Source organism: Pseudophryne corroboree (assembly GCF_028390025.1).
Source record: "Pseudophryne corroboree isolate aPseCor3 chromosome 3 unlocalized genomic scaffold, aPseCor3.hap2 SUPER_3_unloc_75, whole genome shotgun sequence".
NCBI lineage: Eukaryota > Metazoa > Chordata > Amphibia > Anura > Myobatrachidae > Pseudophryne > Pseudophryne corroboree.
In genome coordinates, this window is record NW_026967569.1 from 73,714 (window position 1) to 94,717 (window position 21,004).

At 38.1% G+C, this 21,004-nt stretch overlaps 1 protein-coding gene across 1 annotated transcript in view; it reads left to right on the top strand.

Annotated features, from left to right (window-relative positions):
- LOC134984705 (oocyte zinc finger protein XlCOF7.1-like) overlaps nucleotides 1-21,004 on the top strand; it is a 277,850-nt gene that overhangs the window by 40,553 nt on the left and 216,293 nt on the right. Inside the window, exon 6 of the mRNA XM_063950222.1 lies at nucleotides 5,977-7,608. Within this exon, the coding sequence (XP_063806292.1) occupies nucleotides 5,977-7,608 (1,632 nt within the window). The remainder of the gene's footprint in view (nucleotides 1-5,976; nucleotides 7,609-21,004) is intronic.

A 21,004-nucleotide genomic window follows, 5' to 3' on the forward strand; every position in this document is an offset into this window, starting at 1 on the left:
CAGGCGATGTTATATTACTGCACAGCCCATGTCACCTCTAGTAATCCCACATGATCTCAGTGTTACCTAAATGTATGCACAGGTGAAGTTATATTACTGCACAGCCCATGTCACCTCTAGTAATCCCACATGTTCTCAGTGTTACCTAAATGTATGCACAGGTGATGTTATATTACTGCACAGCCCATGTCACCTCTAGTAATCCCACATGATCTCAGTGTTATCTAAATGTATGCACAGGCGATGTTATATTACTGCACAGCCCATGTCACCTCTAGTAATCCCACATAATCTCTCAGTGTTACCTAAATGTATGCCCAGGCGATGTTATATTACTGCACAGCCCATGTCACCTCTAGTAATCCCACATGATCTCTCAGTGTTACCTAAATGTATGCACAGGCGATGTTATATTACTGCACAGCCCATGTCACCTCTAGTAATCCCACATGATCTCTCAGTGTTACCTAAATGTATGCACAGGCAATGTTATATTACTGCATAGCCCATGCCACCTCTAGTAATCCCACATGATCTTAGTGTTACCTAAATGTATGCACAGGCGATGTTATATTACTGCACAGCCCATGTCACCTCTAGTAATACCACATGATCTCTCAGTGTTACCTAAATGTATGCCCAGGCGATGTTATATTACTGCACAGCCCGTATCACCTCTAGTAATCCCACATGATCTCTCAGTGTTACCTAAATGTATGCACAGGCGATGTTATATTACTGCACAGCCCATGTCACCTCTAGTAATCCCACATGATCTCAGTGTTACCTAAATGTATGCACAGGTGATGTTATATTACTGCACAGCCCATGTCACCTCTAGTAATCCCACATGATCTCAGTGTTATCTAAATGTATGCACAAGCGATGTTATATTACTGCACAGCCCATGTCACCTCTAGTAATCCCACATAATCTCTCAGTGTTACCTAAATGTATGCCCAGGCGATGTTATATTACTGCACAGCCCATGTCACCTCTAGTAATCCCACATGATCTCTCAGTGTTACCTAAATGTATGCACAGGCGATGTTATATTACTGCACAGCCCATGTCACCTCTAGTAATCCCACATGATCTCAGTGTTACCTAAATGTATGCACAGGCGATGTTATATTACTGCACAGCCCATGTCATCACTAGTAATCCCACATGATCTCAGTGTTACCTAAATGTATGCACAGGCGATGTTATATTACTGCACAGCCCATGTCATCACTAGTAATCCCACATGATCTCAGTGTTACCTAAATGTATGCACAGGCGATGTTATATTACTGCACAGCCCATGTCACCTCTAGTAATCCCACATGTTCTCTGTGTTACCTAAATGTATGCACAGGCGATGTTATATTACTGCACAGCCCATGTCACCTCTAGTAATACCACATGATCTCAGTGTTATCTAAATGTATGCACAGGCGATGTTATATTACTGCACAGCCCATGTCACCTCTAGTAATCCCACATGATCTCAGTGTTACCTAAATGTATGCACAGGCGATGTTATATTACTGCACAGCCCATGTCACCTCTAGTAATCCCACATGATCTCAGTGTTACCTAAATGTATGCACAGGCGATGTTATATTACTGCACTGCCCATGTCACCTCTAGTAATCCCAAATGATCTCTCAGTGTTACCTAAATGTATGCACAGGCGATGTTCTATTACTGCACAGCCCATGTCACCTCTAGTAATCCCACATGATCTCAGTGTTACCTCAATGTATGCACAGGCGATGTTATATTACTGCACAGCCCATGTCACCTCTAGTAATCCCACATGATCTCAGTGTTACCTAAATGTATGCACAGGTGAAGTTATATTACTGCACAGCCCATGTCACCTCTAGTAATCCCACATGTTCTCAGTGTTACCTAAATGTATGCACAGGTGAAGTTATATTACTGCACAGCCCATGTCACCTCTAGTAATCCCACATGATCTCAGTGTTATCTAAATGTATGCACAGGCGATGTTATATTACTGCACAGCCCATGTCACCTCTAGTAATCCCACATAATCTCTCAGTGTTACCTAAATGTATGCCCAGGCGATGTTATATTACTGCACAGCCCATGTCACCTCTAGTAATCCCACATGATCTCTCAGTGTTACCTAAATGTATGCACAGGCGATGTTATATTACTGCACAGCCCATGTCACCTCTAGTAATCCCACATGATCTCTCAGTGTTACCTAAATGTATGCACAGGCAATGTTATATTACTGCATAGCCCATGCCACCTCTAGTAATCCCACATGATCTCTCAGTGTTACCTAAATGTATGCCCAGGCGATGTTATATTACTGCACAGCCCGTATCACCTCTAGTAATCCCACATGATCTCTCAGTGTTACCTAAATGTATGCACAGGCGATGTTATATTACTGCACAGCCCATGTCACCTCTAGTAATCCCACATGTTCTCAGTGTTACCTAAATGTATGCACAGGTGAAGTTATATTACTGCACAGCCCATGTCACCTCTAGTAATCCCACATGATCTCAGTGTTATCTAAATGTATGCACAGGCGATGTTATATTACTGCACAGCCCGTATCACCTCTAGTAATCCCACATGATCTCTCAGTGTTACCTAAATGTATGCACAGGCGATGTTATATTACTGCACAGCCCATGTCACCTCTAGTAATCCCACATGATCTCTCAGTGTTACCTAAATGTATGCACAGGTGAAGTTATATTACTGCACAGCCCATGTCACCTCTAGTAATCCCACATGATCTCAGTGTTATCTAAATGTATGCACAAGCGATGTTATATTACTGCACAGCCCATGTCACCTCTAGTAATCCCACATAATCTCTCAGTGTTACCTAAATGTATGCCCAGGCGATGTTATATTACTGCACAGCCCATGTCACCTTTAGTAATCCCACATGATCTCTGTGTTAGTAACACTCCTGTCCAAGCTTCCTTGTATTATTTTCAAGATAAACATAAAAGCAATATTTGAAATACAGTACTGGATACAGTGGGGTAAATTTTCTAACATTCGTAATTTTCGGAAAAAGGTCAAAGTTCAATCACGAATGACAGCTAAAGTGTAAAACTGCAACTTTTTGAATTGATTACGACTAATTTACGAAGCTGTCGTATTCGGGTTTTTCTTTTGTTCCGATGTCGATGTCATTCGTGTTTTTTTTTTTATTTTTACGGCAGTGATTAGCAAAACACTGCCGACTTTTTAAAAATTAATCTCGGCCGGATCTGTGTGATCCGTGCTGGGGTTCATTTTTTTTTTTTTTTTTAAATTAAACAGTGTAAAATTTAAAAAAAAATTGCGTGGGGTCCCCCCTCCTAAGCATAACCAGCCTCGGGCTCTTTGAGCCGATCCTGGTTGCAGAAATATGGGGAAAAAAATGACAGGGGTTCCCCCATATTTAAGCAACCAGCATCGGGCTCTGCGCCTGGTCCTGGTTCCAAAAATACGGGGGACAAAAAGAGTAGGGGTCCCCCGTATTTTTAAAACCAGCACCGGGCTCCACTAGCTGGACAGATAATGCCACAGCCGGGGGTCACTTTTATATAGTGCCCTGCGGCCGTGGCATCAAAAATCCAACTAGTCACCCCTGGCCGGGGTACCCTGGGGGAGTGGGGACCCCTTCAATCAAGGGGTCCCCCCCAGCAACCCAAGGGCGAGGGGTGAAGCTCGAGGCTGTCCCCCCCCCATCCAATGGGCTGCAGATGGGGGGGCTGATAGCCTTTGTTGTAAATGAAAAGATATTGTTTTTAGTAGCAGTACTACAAGTCCCAGCAAGCCTCCCGCATGCTGGTACTTGGAGAACCACAAGTACCAGCATGCGGCGGAAAAACGGGCCCGCTGGTACCTGTAGTACTATTACTAAAAAAATACCCAAATAAACACAAGACACACACACCTTGAAAGTAAAGATTTATTACATACATGCACACAAACATACATACATACTTACCTTATGTTCCCACGCAGGTCGGTCCTCTTGTCCAGTAGAATCCATGGGGTACCTGTAGAAAAAATTATACTCACAAAATCCAGTGTAGATCGGTCCTCTTCAAATCCATTTGTAATCCACGTACTTGTGAAAATAAAAAAAACGGTGTCCCGACCACGAACTGAAAGGGGCCCCATGTTTTCACATGGGACTCCTTTCCCCGAATGCCAGAAACCCACTCTGACTTCTGTCTAAGTGGGTTTCTTCAGCCAATCAGGGAGCGCCACGTTGTAGCACTCTCCTGATCGGCTGTGTGCTCCTGTACTGAGTGACAGGCGGCACACGGCAGTGTTACAATGTAGCGCCTATGCGCTCCATTGTAACCAATGCTGGGAACTTTCTGCTCAGCGGTGACGTCACTTTAGGTCAACCGCAGGGCAGAAAGTTCCCAGCATTGGTTACAATGGAGCGCATAGGCGCTACATTGTAACACTGCCGTGTGCCGCCTGTCATTCAGTACAGGAGCACACAGCCGATCAGGAGAGTGCTACAACGTTGCGCTCCCTGATTGGCTGAAGAAACCCACTTAGACAGAAGTCAGAGTGGGTTTCTGGCATTCGGGGAAAGGAGTCCCATGTGAAAACATGGGGCCCCTTTCAGTTCGTGGTCGGGACACCGTTTTTTTATTTTCACAAGTACGTGGATTACAAATGGATTTGAAGAGGACCGATCTACACTGGATTTTGTGAGTATAATTTTTTCTACAGGTACCCCATGGATTCTACTGGACAAGAGGACCGACCTGCGTGTGAACATAAGGTAAGTATGTATGTATGTTTGTGTGCATGTATGTAATAAATCTTTACTTTCAAGGTGTGTGTGTGTCTTGTGTTTATTTGGGTATTTTTTTAGTAATAGTACTACAGGTACCAGCGGGCCCGTTTTTCCGCCGCATGCTGGTACTTGTGGTTCTCCAAGTACCAGCATGCGGGGGAGGCTTGCTGGGACTTGTAGTACTGCTACTAAAAACAATATCTTTTCATTTACAACAAAGGCTATCAGCCCCCCCATCCGCAGCCCATTGGATGGGGGGGGACAGCCTCGGGCTTCACCCCTGGCCCTTGGGTGGCTGGGGGGGGGGACCCCTTGATTGAAGGGGTCCCCACTCCCCCAGGGTACCCCGGCCAGGGGTGACTAGTTGGATTTTTGATGCCACGGCCGCAGGGCACTATATAAAAGTGACCCCCGGCTGTGGCATTATCTGTCCAGCTAGTGGAGCCCGGTGCTGGTTTTAATAATACGGGGGACCCTTACTCTTTTTGTCCCCCGTATTTTTGGAACCAGGACCAGGCACAGAGCCCGATGCTGGTTGCTTAAATATGGGGGAACCCCTGTCATTTTCCCCCCCATATTTTTGCAACCAGGATCGGCTCAAAGAGCCCGAGGCTGGTTATGCTTAGGAGGGGGGACCCCACGCATTTTTTTGTGTGAAAATAACCACTTTCCCACCCCTTCCCACTGATAGACATGCACGGATCTCATGGATCCCTGCATGCCTATGCAATCACGGCTCAAAAAAGCAGGTCTGCTTTTTTTTTAGCACTTTTTTGCGATTTGTAATTTTTCACGGCAGTGTTTTCCTCTTTGGAGATTTGCACTTTTTAGTAAATGACCGAGTTCTACTAATTTGCTGGCGTATTTTGACCGATGGTGTATTCATTCGTATTTTTTTACAACTACTCCAAAAAAAATATGAATGCCCTCATCTCTGCCGTGATTTGAGTTTAGTAAATGACCGAGATGACACTTTGAAGAAAAAACGGCATCTCGGCCAAAATCGGGACCTTAGTAAATTTACCCCACTGTCTGTTACAGAATTATATATTGTACCATGTAACATCCTGGGTCTTGTCTACTCATTTTATAGTAATTTTCCAGTTTTGATCATGATCTTTACCAGATTTTAATTGTTTAATGAAAATTCACATTTCCAAAATGTATTTTATTTCCGGCAGATGGACACACAAGCAGGAATATCTCAGAAGGACATCTAATATCATGCCTGGATTGTGAAATAAAAGATGACAGTAGACAGGATTCTCCAGGAACTAATCTCATTACCCCAATTGTACATCCAGCTCTATCAGCTGATCCCTCTGATCCTGGGAAATGTTCTCCTGATCACTCTGATATTGGTGCATCTGTTACAGATCTGAGAGTAGATACAGTGTTTCCATGTTCTATAGATGCACCATGTTTTACACAGAACACAAAGCTTATTACCCATCAGGCAGGTAAGGCAGGTGAGAGGCCATTTCCATGTTCTGAGTGTGGGAAATGTTTTACACGGAAATCACATCTTGTTATACATGAGAGAAGTCACACAGGTGAGAAGCTATTTTCATGTTCTGAGTGTGGGAAATGTTTTACATCCAAATCAAATTTTGTCATACATCAGAAAACTCACATAGGTGAGAGTCCATTTACATGTTCTGAGTGTGGGAAATGTTTTACACGGAAATCACATCTTGTTATACATGAGAGAAGTCACACCGGAGAGAAGCCATTTACATGTTCTGAGTGTGGGAAATGTTTTTCACTGAAATCGAATCTTGTTCAACATGAGAGAAGTCACACTGGAGAGAAGCCATTTTCTTGTTCTGAGTGTGGAAAAGGTTTTTCACACAAATCATGTCTTGTTCAACATGAGAGAAGTCACACTGGAGAGAAGCCATTTACATGTTTTGAGTGTGGGAAATGTTTTACACGGAAATTACATCTTGTTCAACATGAGAGAAGTCACACCGGAGAGAAGCCATTTTCATGTTCTGAGTGTGGAAAATGTTTTGCACTGAAATCAACTCTTATCAGACATGAGAGAAGTCACACCGGAGAGAAGCCATTATCATGTTCTGAGTGTGGGAAATGTTTTGCACTGAAATCAACTCTTATTAGACATGAGAGAAGTCACACCGGAGAGAAGCCATTTACATGTTCTGAGTGTGGGAAATGTTTTTCACTGAAATCGAATCTTGTTCAACATGAGAGAAGTCACACTGGAGAGAAGCCATTTTCTTGTTCTGAGTGTGGAAAAGGTTTTTCACACAAATCATGTCTTGTTCAACATGAGAGAAGTCACACTGGAGAGAAGCCATTTTCTTGTTCTGAGTGTGGAAAAGGTTTTTCACACAAGTCACATCTTGTTACACATGAGAGAAGTCACACCGGAGTGAAGCCATTTACATGTTCTGAGTGTGGGAAATGTTTTTTACTGAAATCGAATCTTGTTCAACATGAGAGAAGTCACACTGGAGAGAAGCCATTTTCTTGTTCTGAGTGTGGAAAAGGTTTTTCACACAAGTCATATCTTGTTATACATGAGAGAAGTCACACTGGAGTGAAGCCATTTACATGTTCTGAGTGTGGGAAATGTTTTTCACTGAAATCGAATCTTGTTCAACATGAGAGAAGTCACACTGGAGAGAAGCCATTTTCATGTTCTGAGTGTGGGAAAGGGTTTATACAGAAATCACATCTTGTTAGACATGAGAGAAGTCACACAGGTGAGAGGCCATTTTCATGTTCTGAGTGTGGGAAAGGGTTTACACAGAAATCACAAATTGTTCAACATGAGAGAACTCACAGAGGTGTAAAGCCATTTGCATGCTCTGAGTGATTAATAAATCAGCTCTTGTTGGACACAGTAGACATCACAGCTGGGGAACCATTTTAATCTTCTGGAGTATACTCATCTTCACCATTTCCCTGCATTGTTCCTTCAGGCTTTATCCTATGTCCTGTGTTTTGTTTTTTTTACAATATACATGCTGCTACTGGGTGAAATAATAAGACGTCATGTCCTCCTTTACCTCTACTATGCATATAACCTGTCTTTGCTCCGGGTACTGAAAAAAATACCAATACTAAATGTCTAGCTGAGCTCCAGGTGTGGGTGATGCCAGTTGGCCGTGACTCAGTCCTAGCGAAACAGGTCCATATGCTAATGCACGCCGACTCGCTGTCTTCTGATTACTTCCTCCCACTCCTATCCAAGATTTTTCACGTGCTGCTCCCTTTCTCTGGAATTCCCTACCTCTCCCCCTCAGACTGTTACCAGCAGTACCAAGAATCTGCTGTATTTCATTTGTGGTTGATCTGTTAGCTATGCAGCCCTGACCATGGAACCTGCTGCCTCGCACAGTCCAAGAGACCTCCACCCTGGAGACCACAAACAGACTGATGACTGTTACTCACATGTTTCATTAATGTTCCTTCACTTCCTAAATATACATCCCACACGCTGAGGTCTTTATTCTGTTCTACTTATTGCGTATCTTGTGCTCTGTGTAAATGTGAATGTAAAGTTCTGTGAGTGCTATTGGGAGCAAAGTGATGTATAAGTAACATTATTACTGGTGAGACTGACAGGAGTCAGATCTAGTTACACCATACATTACATATACAGAAGGGGAAATGTATGAGTAACATTATTACTGGTGAGAATAACAGGAGTCAGATCTAGTTACACCATACGTTACATATACAGAAGGGGAAATGTATAAGTATCATTATTACTGGTGATAATGACAGGAGTCAGATTTAGTTACACCATACATTACATATACAGAAGGGGAAATGTATAAGTAACGTGAGAATGACAGGAGTCAGATCTAGTTACACCATACTTTGCATATGCAGGAGGGGAAATGTATAAGTAACATTATTACTGGTGATAATGACAGGAGTCAGATCTAGTTACACCATACATTACATATACAGAAGGGGAAATGTATAAGTAACATTATTACCGGTGAGAATGACAGGAGTCAAATCTAGTTACACCATACATTACATATAGAAAAGGGGAAATATATAAGTAACATTATTACTGGTGAGAGTTACAGGAGTCAGATCTAGTTACACCATACGTTACATATACAGAAGGGGAAATGTATAAGTAACATTATTACTGGTGAGAATGACAGGAGTCAGATCTAGTTATACCATACGTTACATATACAGAAGGGGAAATGTATAAGTAACATTATTACTGATGAGAATGACAGGAGTCAGATCTAGTTACACCATACATTACATATACAGAAGGGGAAATGTATAAGTAACATTATTACTGGTGAGAATTACAGGAGTCAGATCTAGTTACACCATACGTTACATATACAGAAGGAGAAATGTAAAAGTAACATTATTACTGGTGAGAATGACAGGAGTCAGATCTAGTTACACCATATATTCCATATACAGAAGGGGAAATGTATAAGTAACATTATTACTGGTGAGAATGACAGAAGTCAGATCTAGTTACACCATACATTACATATACAGAAGGGGAAATGTATAAGTATCATTATTACTGGTGAGAATGACAGGAGTCAGATGTAGTTACACCATACGTTACATATACAGAAGGGGAAATGTATAAGTAACATTATTACTGGTGAGGATGACAGGAGTCAGATCTAGTTACACCATACGTTACATATACAGAAGGGGAAATGTATAAGTAACATTATTACTGGTGAGAATGACAGAAGTCAGATCTAGTTACACCATACGTTACATATACAGAAGGGGAAATGTATAAGTAACATTATTACTGGTAAGAGTGACAGGAGTCAGATCTAGTTACACCATACGTTACATATACAGAAGGGGAAATGTATAAGTAACATTATTACTGGTGAGAATGACAGGAGTCAGATCTAGTTATACCATACGTTACATATACAGAAGGGGAAATGTATAAGTAACATTATTACTGATGAGAATGACAGGAATCAGATCTAGTTACACCATACATTACATATACAGAAGGGGAAATGTATAAGTATCATTATTACTGGTGAGAATGACAGGAGTCAGATCTAGTTACACCATACGTTACATATACAGAAGGGGAAATGTATAAGTAACATTATTACTGATGAGAATGACAGGAATCAGATCTAGTTACACCATACATTACATATACAGAAGGGGAAATGTATAAGTATCATTATTACTGGTGAGAATGACAGGAGTCAGATCTAGTTACACCATACGTTACATATACAGAAGGGGAAATGTATAAGTAACATTATTACTGGTGAGAATTACAGGAGTCAGATCTAGTTACACCATACGTTACATATACAGAAGGAGAAATGTATAAGTAACATTATTACTGGTGAGAATGACAGGAGTCAGATCTAGTTACACCATATATTCCATATACAGAAGGGGAAATGTATAAGTAACATTATTACTGGTGAGAGTGACAGGAGTCAGATCTAGTTACACCATATACGTTACATATACAGAAGGGGAAATGTATAAGTAACATTATTACTGGTGAGAATGACAGGAGTCAGATCTAGTTACACTATACATTACATATACAGAAGGGGAAATGTTTAAGTATCATTATTACTGGTGAGAATGACAGGAGTCAGATGTAGTTACACCATACGTTACATATACAGAAGGGGAAATGTATAAGTAACATTATTACTGGTGAGGATGACAGGAGTCAGATCTAGTTACACCATACGTTACATATACAGAAGGGGAAATGTATAAGTAACATTATTACTGATGAGAATGACAGGAGTCAGATCTAGTTACACCATACATTACATATACAGAAAGGGAAATGTATAAGTATCATTATTACTGGTGAGAATGACAGGAGTCAGATGTAGTTACACCATACGTTACATATACAGAAGGGGAAATGTATAAGTAACATTATTACTGGTGAGGATGACAGGAGTCAGATCTAGTTACACCATACGTTACATATACAGAAGGGGAAATGTATAAGTAACATTATTACTGGTGAGAATGACAGAAGTCAGATCTAGTTACACCATACGTTACATATACAGAAGGGGAAATGTATAAGTAACATTATTACTGGTAAGAGTGACAGGAGTCAGATCTAGTTACACCATACGTTACATATACAGAAGGGGAAATGTATAAGTAACATTACTGGTGAGAATGACAGGAGTCAGATCTAGTTATACCATACGTTACATATACAGAAGGGGAAATGTATAAGTAACATTATTACTGATGAGAATGACAGGAGTCAGATCTAGTTACACCATACGTTACATATACAGAAGGGGAAATGTATAAGTAACATTATTACTGGTGAGAGTGACAGGAGTCAGACCTAGTTACACCTTATGTTCCATATACAGAAGGGGAAATGTATAAGTAACATTATTACTGGTGAGAATGACAGGAGTCAGATCTAGTTACACCATACATTACATATACAGAAGGGGAAATGTATGAGTAACATTATTACTGGTGAGAATAACAGGAGTCAGATCTAGTTACACCATACGTTACATATACAGAAGGGGAAATGTATAAGTATCATTATTACTGGTGATAATGACAGGAGTCAGATTTAGTTACACCATACATTACATATACAGAAGGGGAAATGTATAAGTAACGTGAGAATGACAGGAGTCAGATCTAGTTACACCATACTTTGCATATGCAGGAGGGGAAATGTATAAGTAACATTATTACTGGTGATAATGACAGGAGTCAGATCTAGTTACACCATACATTACATATACAGAAGGGGAAATGTATAAGTAACATTATTACCGGTGAAAATGACAGGAGTCAAATCTAGTTACATCATACATTACATATAGAAAAGGGGAAATATATAAGTAACATTATTACTGGTGAGAGTTACAGGAGTCAGATCTAGTTACACCATACGTTCCATATACAGAAGGGGAAATGTATAAGTAACATTATTACTGGTGAGAATGACAGGAGTCAGATCTACTTACACCATACGTTACATATACATAAGGGGAAATGTATAAGTAACATTATTATTGGTGAGAATGACAGGAGTCAGATCTAGTTACACCATGCGTTACATATACAGAAGGGGAAATGTATAAGTAACATTATTACTGGTGAGAATGAGAGGAGTCAGATCTAGTTACACCATACATTACATATACAGAAGGGGAAATGTATGAGTAACATTATTACTGGTGAGAATAACAGGAGTCAGATCTAGTTACACCATACGTTACATATACAGAAGGGGAAATGTATAAGTATCATTATTACTGGTGATAATGACAGGAGTCAGATTTAGTTACACCATACATTACATATACAGAAGGGGAAATGTATAAGTAACGTGAGAATGACAGGAGTCAGATCTAGTTACACCATACTTTGCATATGCAGGAGGGGAAATGTATAAGTAACATTATTACTGGTGATAATGACAGGAGTCAGATCTAGTTACACCATACATTACATATACAGAAGGGGAAATGTATAAGTAACATTATTACCGGTGAGAATGACAGGAGTCAAATCTAGTTACACCATACATTACATATAGAAAAGGGGAAATATATAAGTAACATTATTACTGGTGAGAGTTACAGGAGTCAGATCTAGTTACACCATACGTTACATATACAGAAGGGGAAATGTATAAGTAACATTATTACTGGTGAGAATGACAGAAGTCAGATCTAGTTACACCATACGTTACATATACAGAAGGGGAAATGTATAAGTAACATTATTACTGGTAAGAGTGACAGGACAAAAAAATAAATTACCAAGGTAATTAGTCCGGCGCTGTTAAGAGGATATGCTTATCCTTTTCAGCTGCTGTTTTAAAGGGATAGTTAGTCCCTGGGTAAATAATATTGAGTAAAGTGTATACAGCGCTAACAAAAAACTGGATATGGGAAATTAGTAATCACAATTTATTATAAAACATTGTTGCAACAATTAAAGTCATATATAAAAAAAGGAGGGGGACAATATTTTGTCAATAAAAAGTAAAAATATATAAAAATATATATATATAGGGCAGGCACAGCAATTTTTGTTTGATAAATTACCACACGAGGAAGCCGAATGGGTACACTGGTGCAAGGACTTGCACCAGTGTACCCATTCGGCTTCCTCGTGTGGTAATTTATCAAACAAAAATTGCTGTGCCTGCCCTATATATATATATATTTATATATTTTTACTTTTTATTGACAAAATATTGTCCCCCTCCTTTTTTTATATATGACTTTAATTGTTGCAACAATGTTTTATAATAAATTGTGATTACTAATTTCCCATATCCAGTTTTTTGTTAGCGCTGTATACACTTTACTCAATAAGAGTGACAGGAGTCAGATCTAGTTACACCATACGTTACATATACAGAAGGGGAAATGTATAAGTAACATTATTACTGGTGAGAATGACAGGAGTCAGATCTAGTTATACCATACGTTACATATACAGAAGGGGAAATGTATAAGTAACATTATTACTGATGAGAATGACAGGAGTCAGATCTAGTTACACCATACATTACATATACAGAAGGGGAAATGTATAAGTAACATTATTACTGGTGAGAATTACAGGAGTCAGATCTAGTTACACCATACGTTACATATACAGAAGGAGAAATGTAAAAGTAACATTATTACTGGTGAGAATGACAGGAGTCAGATCTAGTTACACCATATATTCCATATACAGAAGGGGAAATGTATAAGTAACATTATTACTGGTGAGAATGACAGAAGTCAGATCTAGTTACACCATACATTACATATACAGAAGGGGAAATGTATAAGTATCATTATTACTGGTGAGAATGACAGGAGTCAGATGTAGTTACACCATACGTTACATATACAGAAGGGGAAATGTATAAGTAACATTATTACTGGTGAGGATGACAGGAGTCAGATCTAGTTACACCATACGTTACATATACAGAAGGGGAAATGTATAAGTAACATTATTACTGGTGAGAATGACAGAAGTCAGATCTAGTTACACCATACGTTACATATACAGAAGGGGAAATGTATAAGTAACATTATTACTGGTAAGAGTGACAGGAGTCAGATCTAGTTACACCATACGTTACATATACAGAAGGGGAAATGTATAAGTAACATTATTACTGGTGAGAATGACAGGAGTCAGATCTAGTTATACCATACGTTACATATACAGAAGGGGAAATGTATAAGTAACATTATTACTGATGAGAATGACAGGAATCAGATCTAGTTACACCATACATTACATATACAGAAGGGGAAATGTATAAGTATCATTATTACTGGTGAGAATGACAGGAGTCAGATCTAGTTACACCATACGTTACATATACAGAAGGGGAAATGTATAAGTAACATTATTACTGATGAGAATGACAGGAATCAGATCTAGTTACACCATACATTACATATACAGAAGGGGAAATGTATAAGTATCATTATTACTGGTGAGAATGACAGGAGTCAGATCTAGTTACACCATACGTTACATATACAGAAGGGGAAATGTATAAGTAACATTATTACTGGTGAGAATTACAGGAGTCAGATCTAGTTACACCATACGTTACATATACAGAAGGAGAAATGTATAAGTAACATTATTACTGGTGAGAATGACAGGAGTCAGATCTAGTTACACCATATATTCCATATACAGAAGGGGAAATGTATAAGTAACATTATTACTGGTGAGAGTGACAGGAGTCAGATCTAGTTACACCATATACGTTACATATACAGAAGGGGAAATGTATAAGTAACATTATTACTGGTGAGAATGACAGGAGTCAGATCTAGTTACACTATACATTACATATACAGAAGGGGAAATGTTTAAGTATCATTATTACTGGTGAGAATGACAGGAGTCAGATGTAGTTACACCATACGTTACATATACAGAAGGGGAAATGTATAAGTAACATTATTACTGGTGAGGATGACAGGAGTCAGATCTAGTTACACCATACGTTACATATACAGAAGGGGAAATGTATAAGTAACATTATTACTGATGAGAATGACAGGAGTCAGATCTAGTTACACCATACATTACATATACAGAAAGGGAAATGTATAAGTATCATTATTACTGGTGAGAATGACAGGAGTCAGATGTAGTTACACCATACGTTACATATACAGAAGGGGAAATGTATAAGTAACATTATTACTGGTGAGGATGACAGGAGTCAGATCTAGTTACACCATACGTTACATATACAGAAGGGGAAATGTATAAGTAACATTATTACTGGTGAGAATGACAGAAGTCAGATCTAGTTACACCATACGTTACATATACAGAAGGGGAAATGTATAAGTAACATTATTACTGGTAAGAGTGACAGGAGTCAGATCTAGTTACACCATACGTTACATATACAGAAGGGGAAATGTATAAGTAACATTACTGGTGAGAATGACAGGAGTCAGATCTAGTTATACCATACGTTACATATACAGAAGGGGAAATGTATAAGTAACATTATTACTGATGAGAATGACAGGAGTCAGATCTAGTTACACCATACGTTACATATACAGAAGGGGAAATGTATAAGTAACATTATTACTGGTGAGAGTGACAGGAGTCAGACCTAGTTACACCTTATGTTCCATATACAGAAGGGGAAATGTATAAGTAACATTATTACTGGTGAGAATGACAGGAGTCAGATCTAGTTACACCATACATTACATATACAGAAGGGGAAATGTATGAGTAACATTATTACTGGTGAGAATAACAGGAGTCAGATCTAGTTACACCATACGTTACATATACAGAAGGGGAAATGTATAAGTATCATTATTACTGGTGATAATGACAGGAGTCAGATTTAGTTACACCATACATTACATATACAGAAGGGGAAATGTATAAGTAACGTGAGAATGACAGGAGTCAGATCTAGTTACACCATACTTTGCATATGCAGGAGGGGAAATGTATAAGTAACATTATTACTGGTGATAATGACAGGAGTCAGATCTAGTTACACCATACATTACATATACAGAAGGGGAAATGTATAAGTAACATTATTACCGGTGAAAATGACAGGAGTCAAATCTAGTTACATCATACATTACATATAGAAAAGGGGAAATATATAAGTAACATTATTACTGGTGAGAGTTACAGGAGTCAGATCTAGTTACACCATACGTTCCATATACAGAAGGGGAAATGTATAAGTAACATTATTACTGGTGAGAATGACAGGAGTCAGATCTACTTACACCATACGTTACATATACATAAGGGGAAATGTATAAGTAACATTATTATTGGTGAGAATGACAGGAGTCAGATCTAGTTACACCATGCGTTACATATACAGAAGGGGAAATGTATAAGTAACATTATTACTGGTGAGAATGAGAGGAGTCAGATCTAGTTACACCATACATTACATATACAGAAGGGGAAATGTATGAGTAACATTATTACTGGTGAGAATAACAGGAGTCAGATCTAGTTACACCATACGTTACATATACAGAAGGGGAAATGTATAAGTATCATTATTACTGGTGATAATGACAGGAGTCAGATTTAGTTACACCATACATTACATATACAGAAGGGGAAATGTATAAGTAACGTGAGAATGACAGGAGTCAGATCTAGTTACACCATACTTTGCATATGCAGGAGGGGAAATGTATAAGTAACATTATTACTGGTGATAATGACAGGAGTCAGATCTAGTTACACCATACATTACATATACAGAAGGGGAAATGTATAAGTAACATTATTACCGGTGAGAATGACAGGAGTCAAATCTAGTTACACCATACATTACATATAGAAAAGGGGAAATATATAAGTAACATTATTACTGGTGAGAGTTACAGGAGTCAGATCTAGTTACACCATACGTTACATATACAGAAGGGGAAATGTATAAGTAACATTATTACTGGTGAGAATGACAGAAGTCAGATCTAGTTACACCATACGTTACATATACAGAAGGGGAAATGTATAAGTAACATTATTACTGGTAAGAGTGACAGGACAAAAAAATAAATTACCAAGGTAATTAGTCCGGCGCTGTTAAGAGGATATGCTTATCCTTTTCAGCTGCTGTTTTAAAGGGATAGTTAGTCCCTGGGTAAATAATATTGAGTAAAGTGTATACAGCGCTAACAAAAAACTGGATATGGGAAATTAGTAATCACAATTTATTATAAAACATTGTTGCAACAATTAAAGTCATATATAAAAAAAGGAGGGGGACAATATTTTGTCAATAAAAAGTAAAAATATATAAAAATATATATATATAGGGCAGGCACAGCAATTTTTGTTTGATAAATTACCACACGAGGAAGCCGAATGGGTACACTGGTGCAAGGACTTGCACCAGTGTACCCATTCGGCTTCCTCGTGTGGTAATTTATCAAACAAAAATTGCTGTGCCTGCCCTATATATATATATATTTATATATTTTTACTTTTTATTGACAAAATATTGTCCCCCTCCTTTTTTTATATATGACTTTAATTGTTGCAACAATGTTTTATAATAAATTGTGATTACTAATTTCCCATATCCAGTTTTTTGTTAGCGCTGTATACACTTTACTCAATAAGAGTGACAGGAGTCAGATCTAGTTACACCATACGTTACATATACAGAAGGGGAAATGTATAAGTAACATTATTACTGGTGAGAATGACAGGAGTCAGATCTAGTTATACCATACGTTACATATACAGAAGGGGAAATGTATAAGTAACATTATTACTGATGAGAATGACAGGAGTCAGATCTAGTTACACCATACATTACATATACAGAAGGGGAAATGTATAAGTAACATTATTACTGGTGAGAATTACAGGAGTCAGATCTAGTTACACCATACGTTACATATACAGAAGGAGAAATGTAAAAGTAACATTATTACTGGTGAGAATGACAGGAGTCAGATCTAGTTACACCATATATTCCATATACAGAAGGGGAAATGTATAAGTAACATTATTACTGGTGAGAATGACAGAAGTCAGATCTAGTTACACCATACATTACATATACAGAAGGGGAAATGTATAAGTATCATTATTACTGGTGAGAATGACAGGAGTCAGATGTAGTTACACCATACGTTACATATACAGAAGGGGAAATGTATAAGTAACATTATTACTGGTGAGGATGACAGGAGTCAGATCTAGTTACACCATACGTTACATATACAGAAGGGGAAATGTATAAGTAACATTATTACTGGTGAGAATGACAGAAGTCAGATCTAGTTACACCATACGTTACATATACAGAAGGGGAAATGTATAAGTAACATTATTACTGGTAAGAGTGACAGGAGTCAGATCTAGTTACACCATACGTTACATATACAGAAGGGGAAATGTATAAGTAACATTATTACTGGTGAGAATGACAGGAGTCAGATCTAGTTATACCATACGTTACATATACAGAAGGGGAAATGTATAAGTAACATTATTACTGATGAGAATGACAGGAATCAGATCTAGTTACACCATACATTACATATACAGAAGGGGAAATGTATAAGTATCATTATTACTGGTGAGAATGACAGGAGTCAGATCTAGTTACACCATACGTTACATATACAGAAGGGGAAATGTATAAGTAACATTATTACTGATGAGAATGACAGGAATCAGATCTAGTTACACCATACATTACATATACAGAAGGGGAAATGTATAAGTATCATTATTACTGGTGAGAATGACAGGAGTCAGATCTAGTTACACCATACGTTACATATACAGAAGGGGAAATGTATAAGTAACATTATTACTGGTGAGAATTACAGGAGTCAGATCTAGTTACACCATACGTTACATATACAGAAGGAGAAATGTATAAGTAACATTATTACTGGTGAGAATGACAGGAGTCAGATCTAGTTACACCATATATTCCATATACAGAAGGGGAAATGTATAAGTAACATTATTACTGGTGAGAGTGACAGGAGTCAGATCTAGTTACACCATATACGTTACATATACAGAAGGGGAAATGTATAAGTAACATTATTACTGGTGAGAATGACAGGAGTCAGATCTAGTTACACTATACATTACATATACAGAAGGGGAAATGTTTAAGTATCATTATTACTGGTGAGAATGACAGGAGTCAGATGTAGTTACACCATACGTTACATATACAGAAGGGGAAATGTATAAGTAACATTATTACTGGTGAGGATGACAGGAGTCAGATCTAGTTACACCATACGTTACATATACAGAAGGGGAAATGTATAAGTAACATTATTACTGATGAGAATGACAGGAGTCAGATCTAGTTACACCATACATTACATATACAGAAAGGGAAATGTATAAGTATCATTATTACTGGTGAGAATGACAGGAGTCAGATGTAGTTACACCATACGTTACATATACAGAAGGGGAAATGTATAAGTAACATTATTACTGGTGAGGATGACAGGAGTCAGATCTAGTTACACCATACGTTACATATACAGAAGGGGAAATGTATAAGTAACATTATTACTGGTGAGAATGACAGAAGTCAGATCTAGTTACACCATACGTTACATATACAGAAGGGGAAATGTATAAGTAACATTATTACTGGTAAGAGTGACAGGAGTCAGATCTAGTTACACCATACGTTACATATACAGAAGGGGAAATGTATAAGTAACATTACTGGTGAGAATGACAGGAGTCAGATCTAGTTATACCATACGTTACATATACAGAAGGGGAAATGTATAAGTAACATTATTACTGATGAGAATGACAGGAGTCAGATCTAGTTACACCATACGTTACATATACAGAAGGGGAAATGTATAAGTAACATTATTACTGGTGAGAGTGACAGGAGTCAGACCTAGTTACACCTTATGTTCCATATACAGAAGGGGAAATGTATAAGTAACATTATTACTGGTGAGAATGACAGGAGTCAGATCTAGTTACACCATACATTACATATACAGAAGGGGAAATGTATGAGTAACATTATTACTGGTGAGAATAACAGGAGTCAGATCTAGTTACACCATACGTTACATATACAGAAGGGGAAATGTATAAGTATCATTATTACTGGTGATAATGACAGGAGTCAGATTTAGTTACACCATACATTACATATACAGAAGGGGAAATGTATAAGTAACGTGAGAATGACAGGAGTCAGATCTAGTTACACCATACTTTGCATATGCAGGAGGGGAAATGTATAAGTAACATTATTACTGGTGATAATGACAGGAGTCAGATCTAGTTACACCATACATTACATATACAGAAGGGGAAATGTATAAGTAACATTATTACCGGTGAAAATGACAGGAGTCAAATCTAGTTACATCATACATTACATATAGAAAAGGGGAAATATATAAGTAACATTATTACTGGTGAGAGTTACAGGAGTCAGATCTAGTTACACCATACGTTCCATATACAGAAGGGGAAATGTATAAGTAACATTATTACTGGTGAGAATGACAGGAGTCAGATCTACTTACACCATACGTTACATATACATAAGGGGAAATGTATAAGTAACATTATTATTGGTGAGAATGACAGGAGTCAGATCTAGTTACACCATGCGTTACATATACAGAAGGGGAAATGTATAAGTAACATTATTACTGGTGAGAATGAGAGGAGTCAGATCTAGTTACACCATACATTACATATACAGAAGGGGAAATGTATAAGTATCATTATTACTGGTGAGAATGACAGGAGTCAGATGTAGTTACACCATACGTTACATATACAGAAGGGGAAATGTATAAGTAACATTATTACTGGTGAGGATGACAGGAGTCAGATCTAGTTACACCATACGTTACATATACAGAAGGGGAAATGTATAAGTAACATTATTACTGGTGAGAATGACAGAAGTCAGATCTAGTTACACCATACGTTACATATACAGAAGGGGAAATGTATAAGTAACATTATTACTGGTAAGAGTGACAGGAGTCAGATCTAGTTACACCATACGTTACATATACAGAAGGGGAAATGTATAAGTAACATTATTACTGGTGAGAATGACAGGAGTCAGATCTAGTTATACCATACGTTACATATACAGAAGGGGAAATGTATAAGTAACATTATTACTGATGAGAATGACAG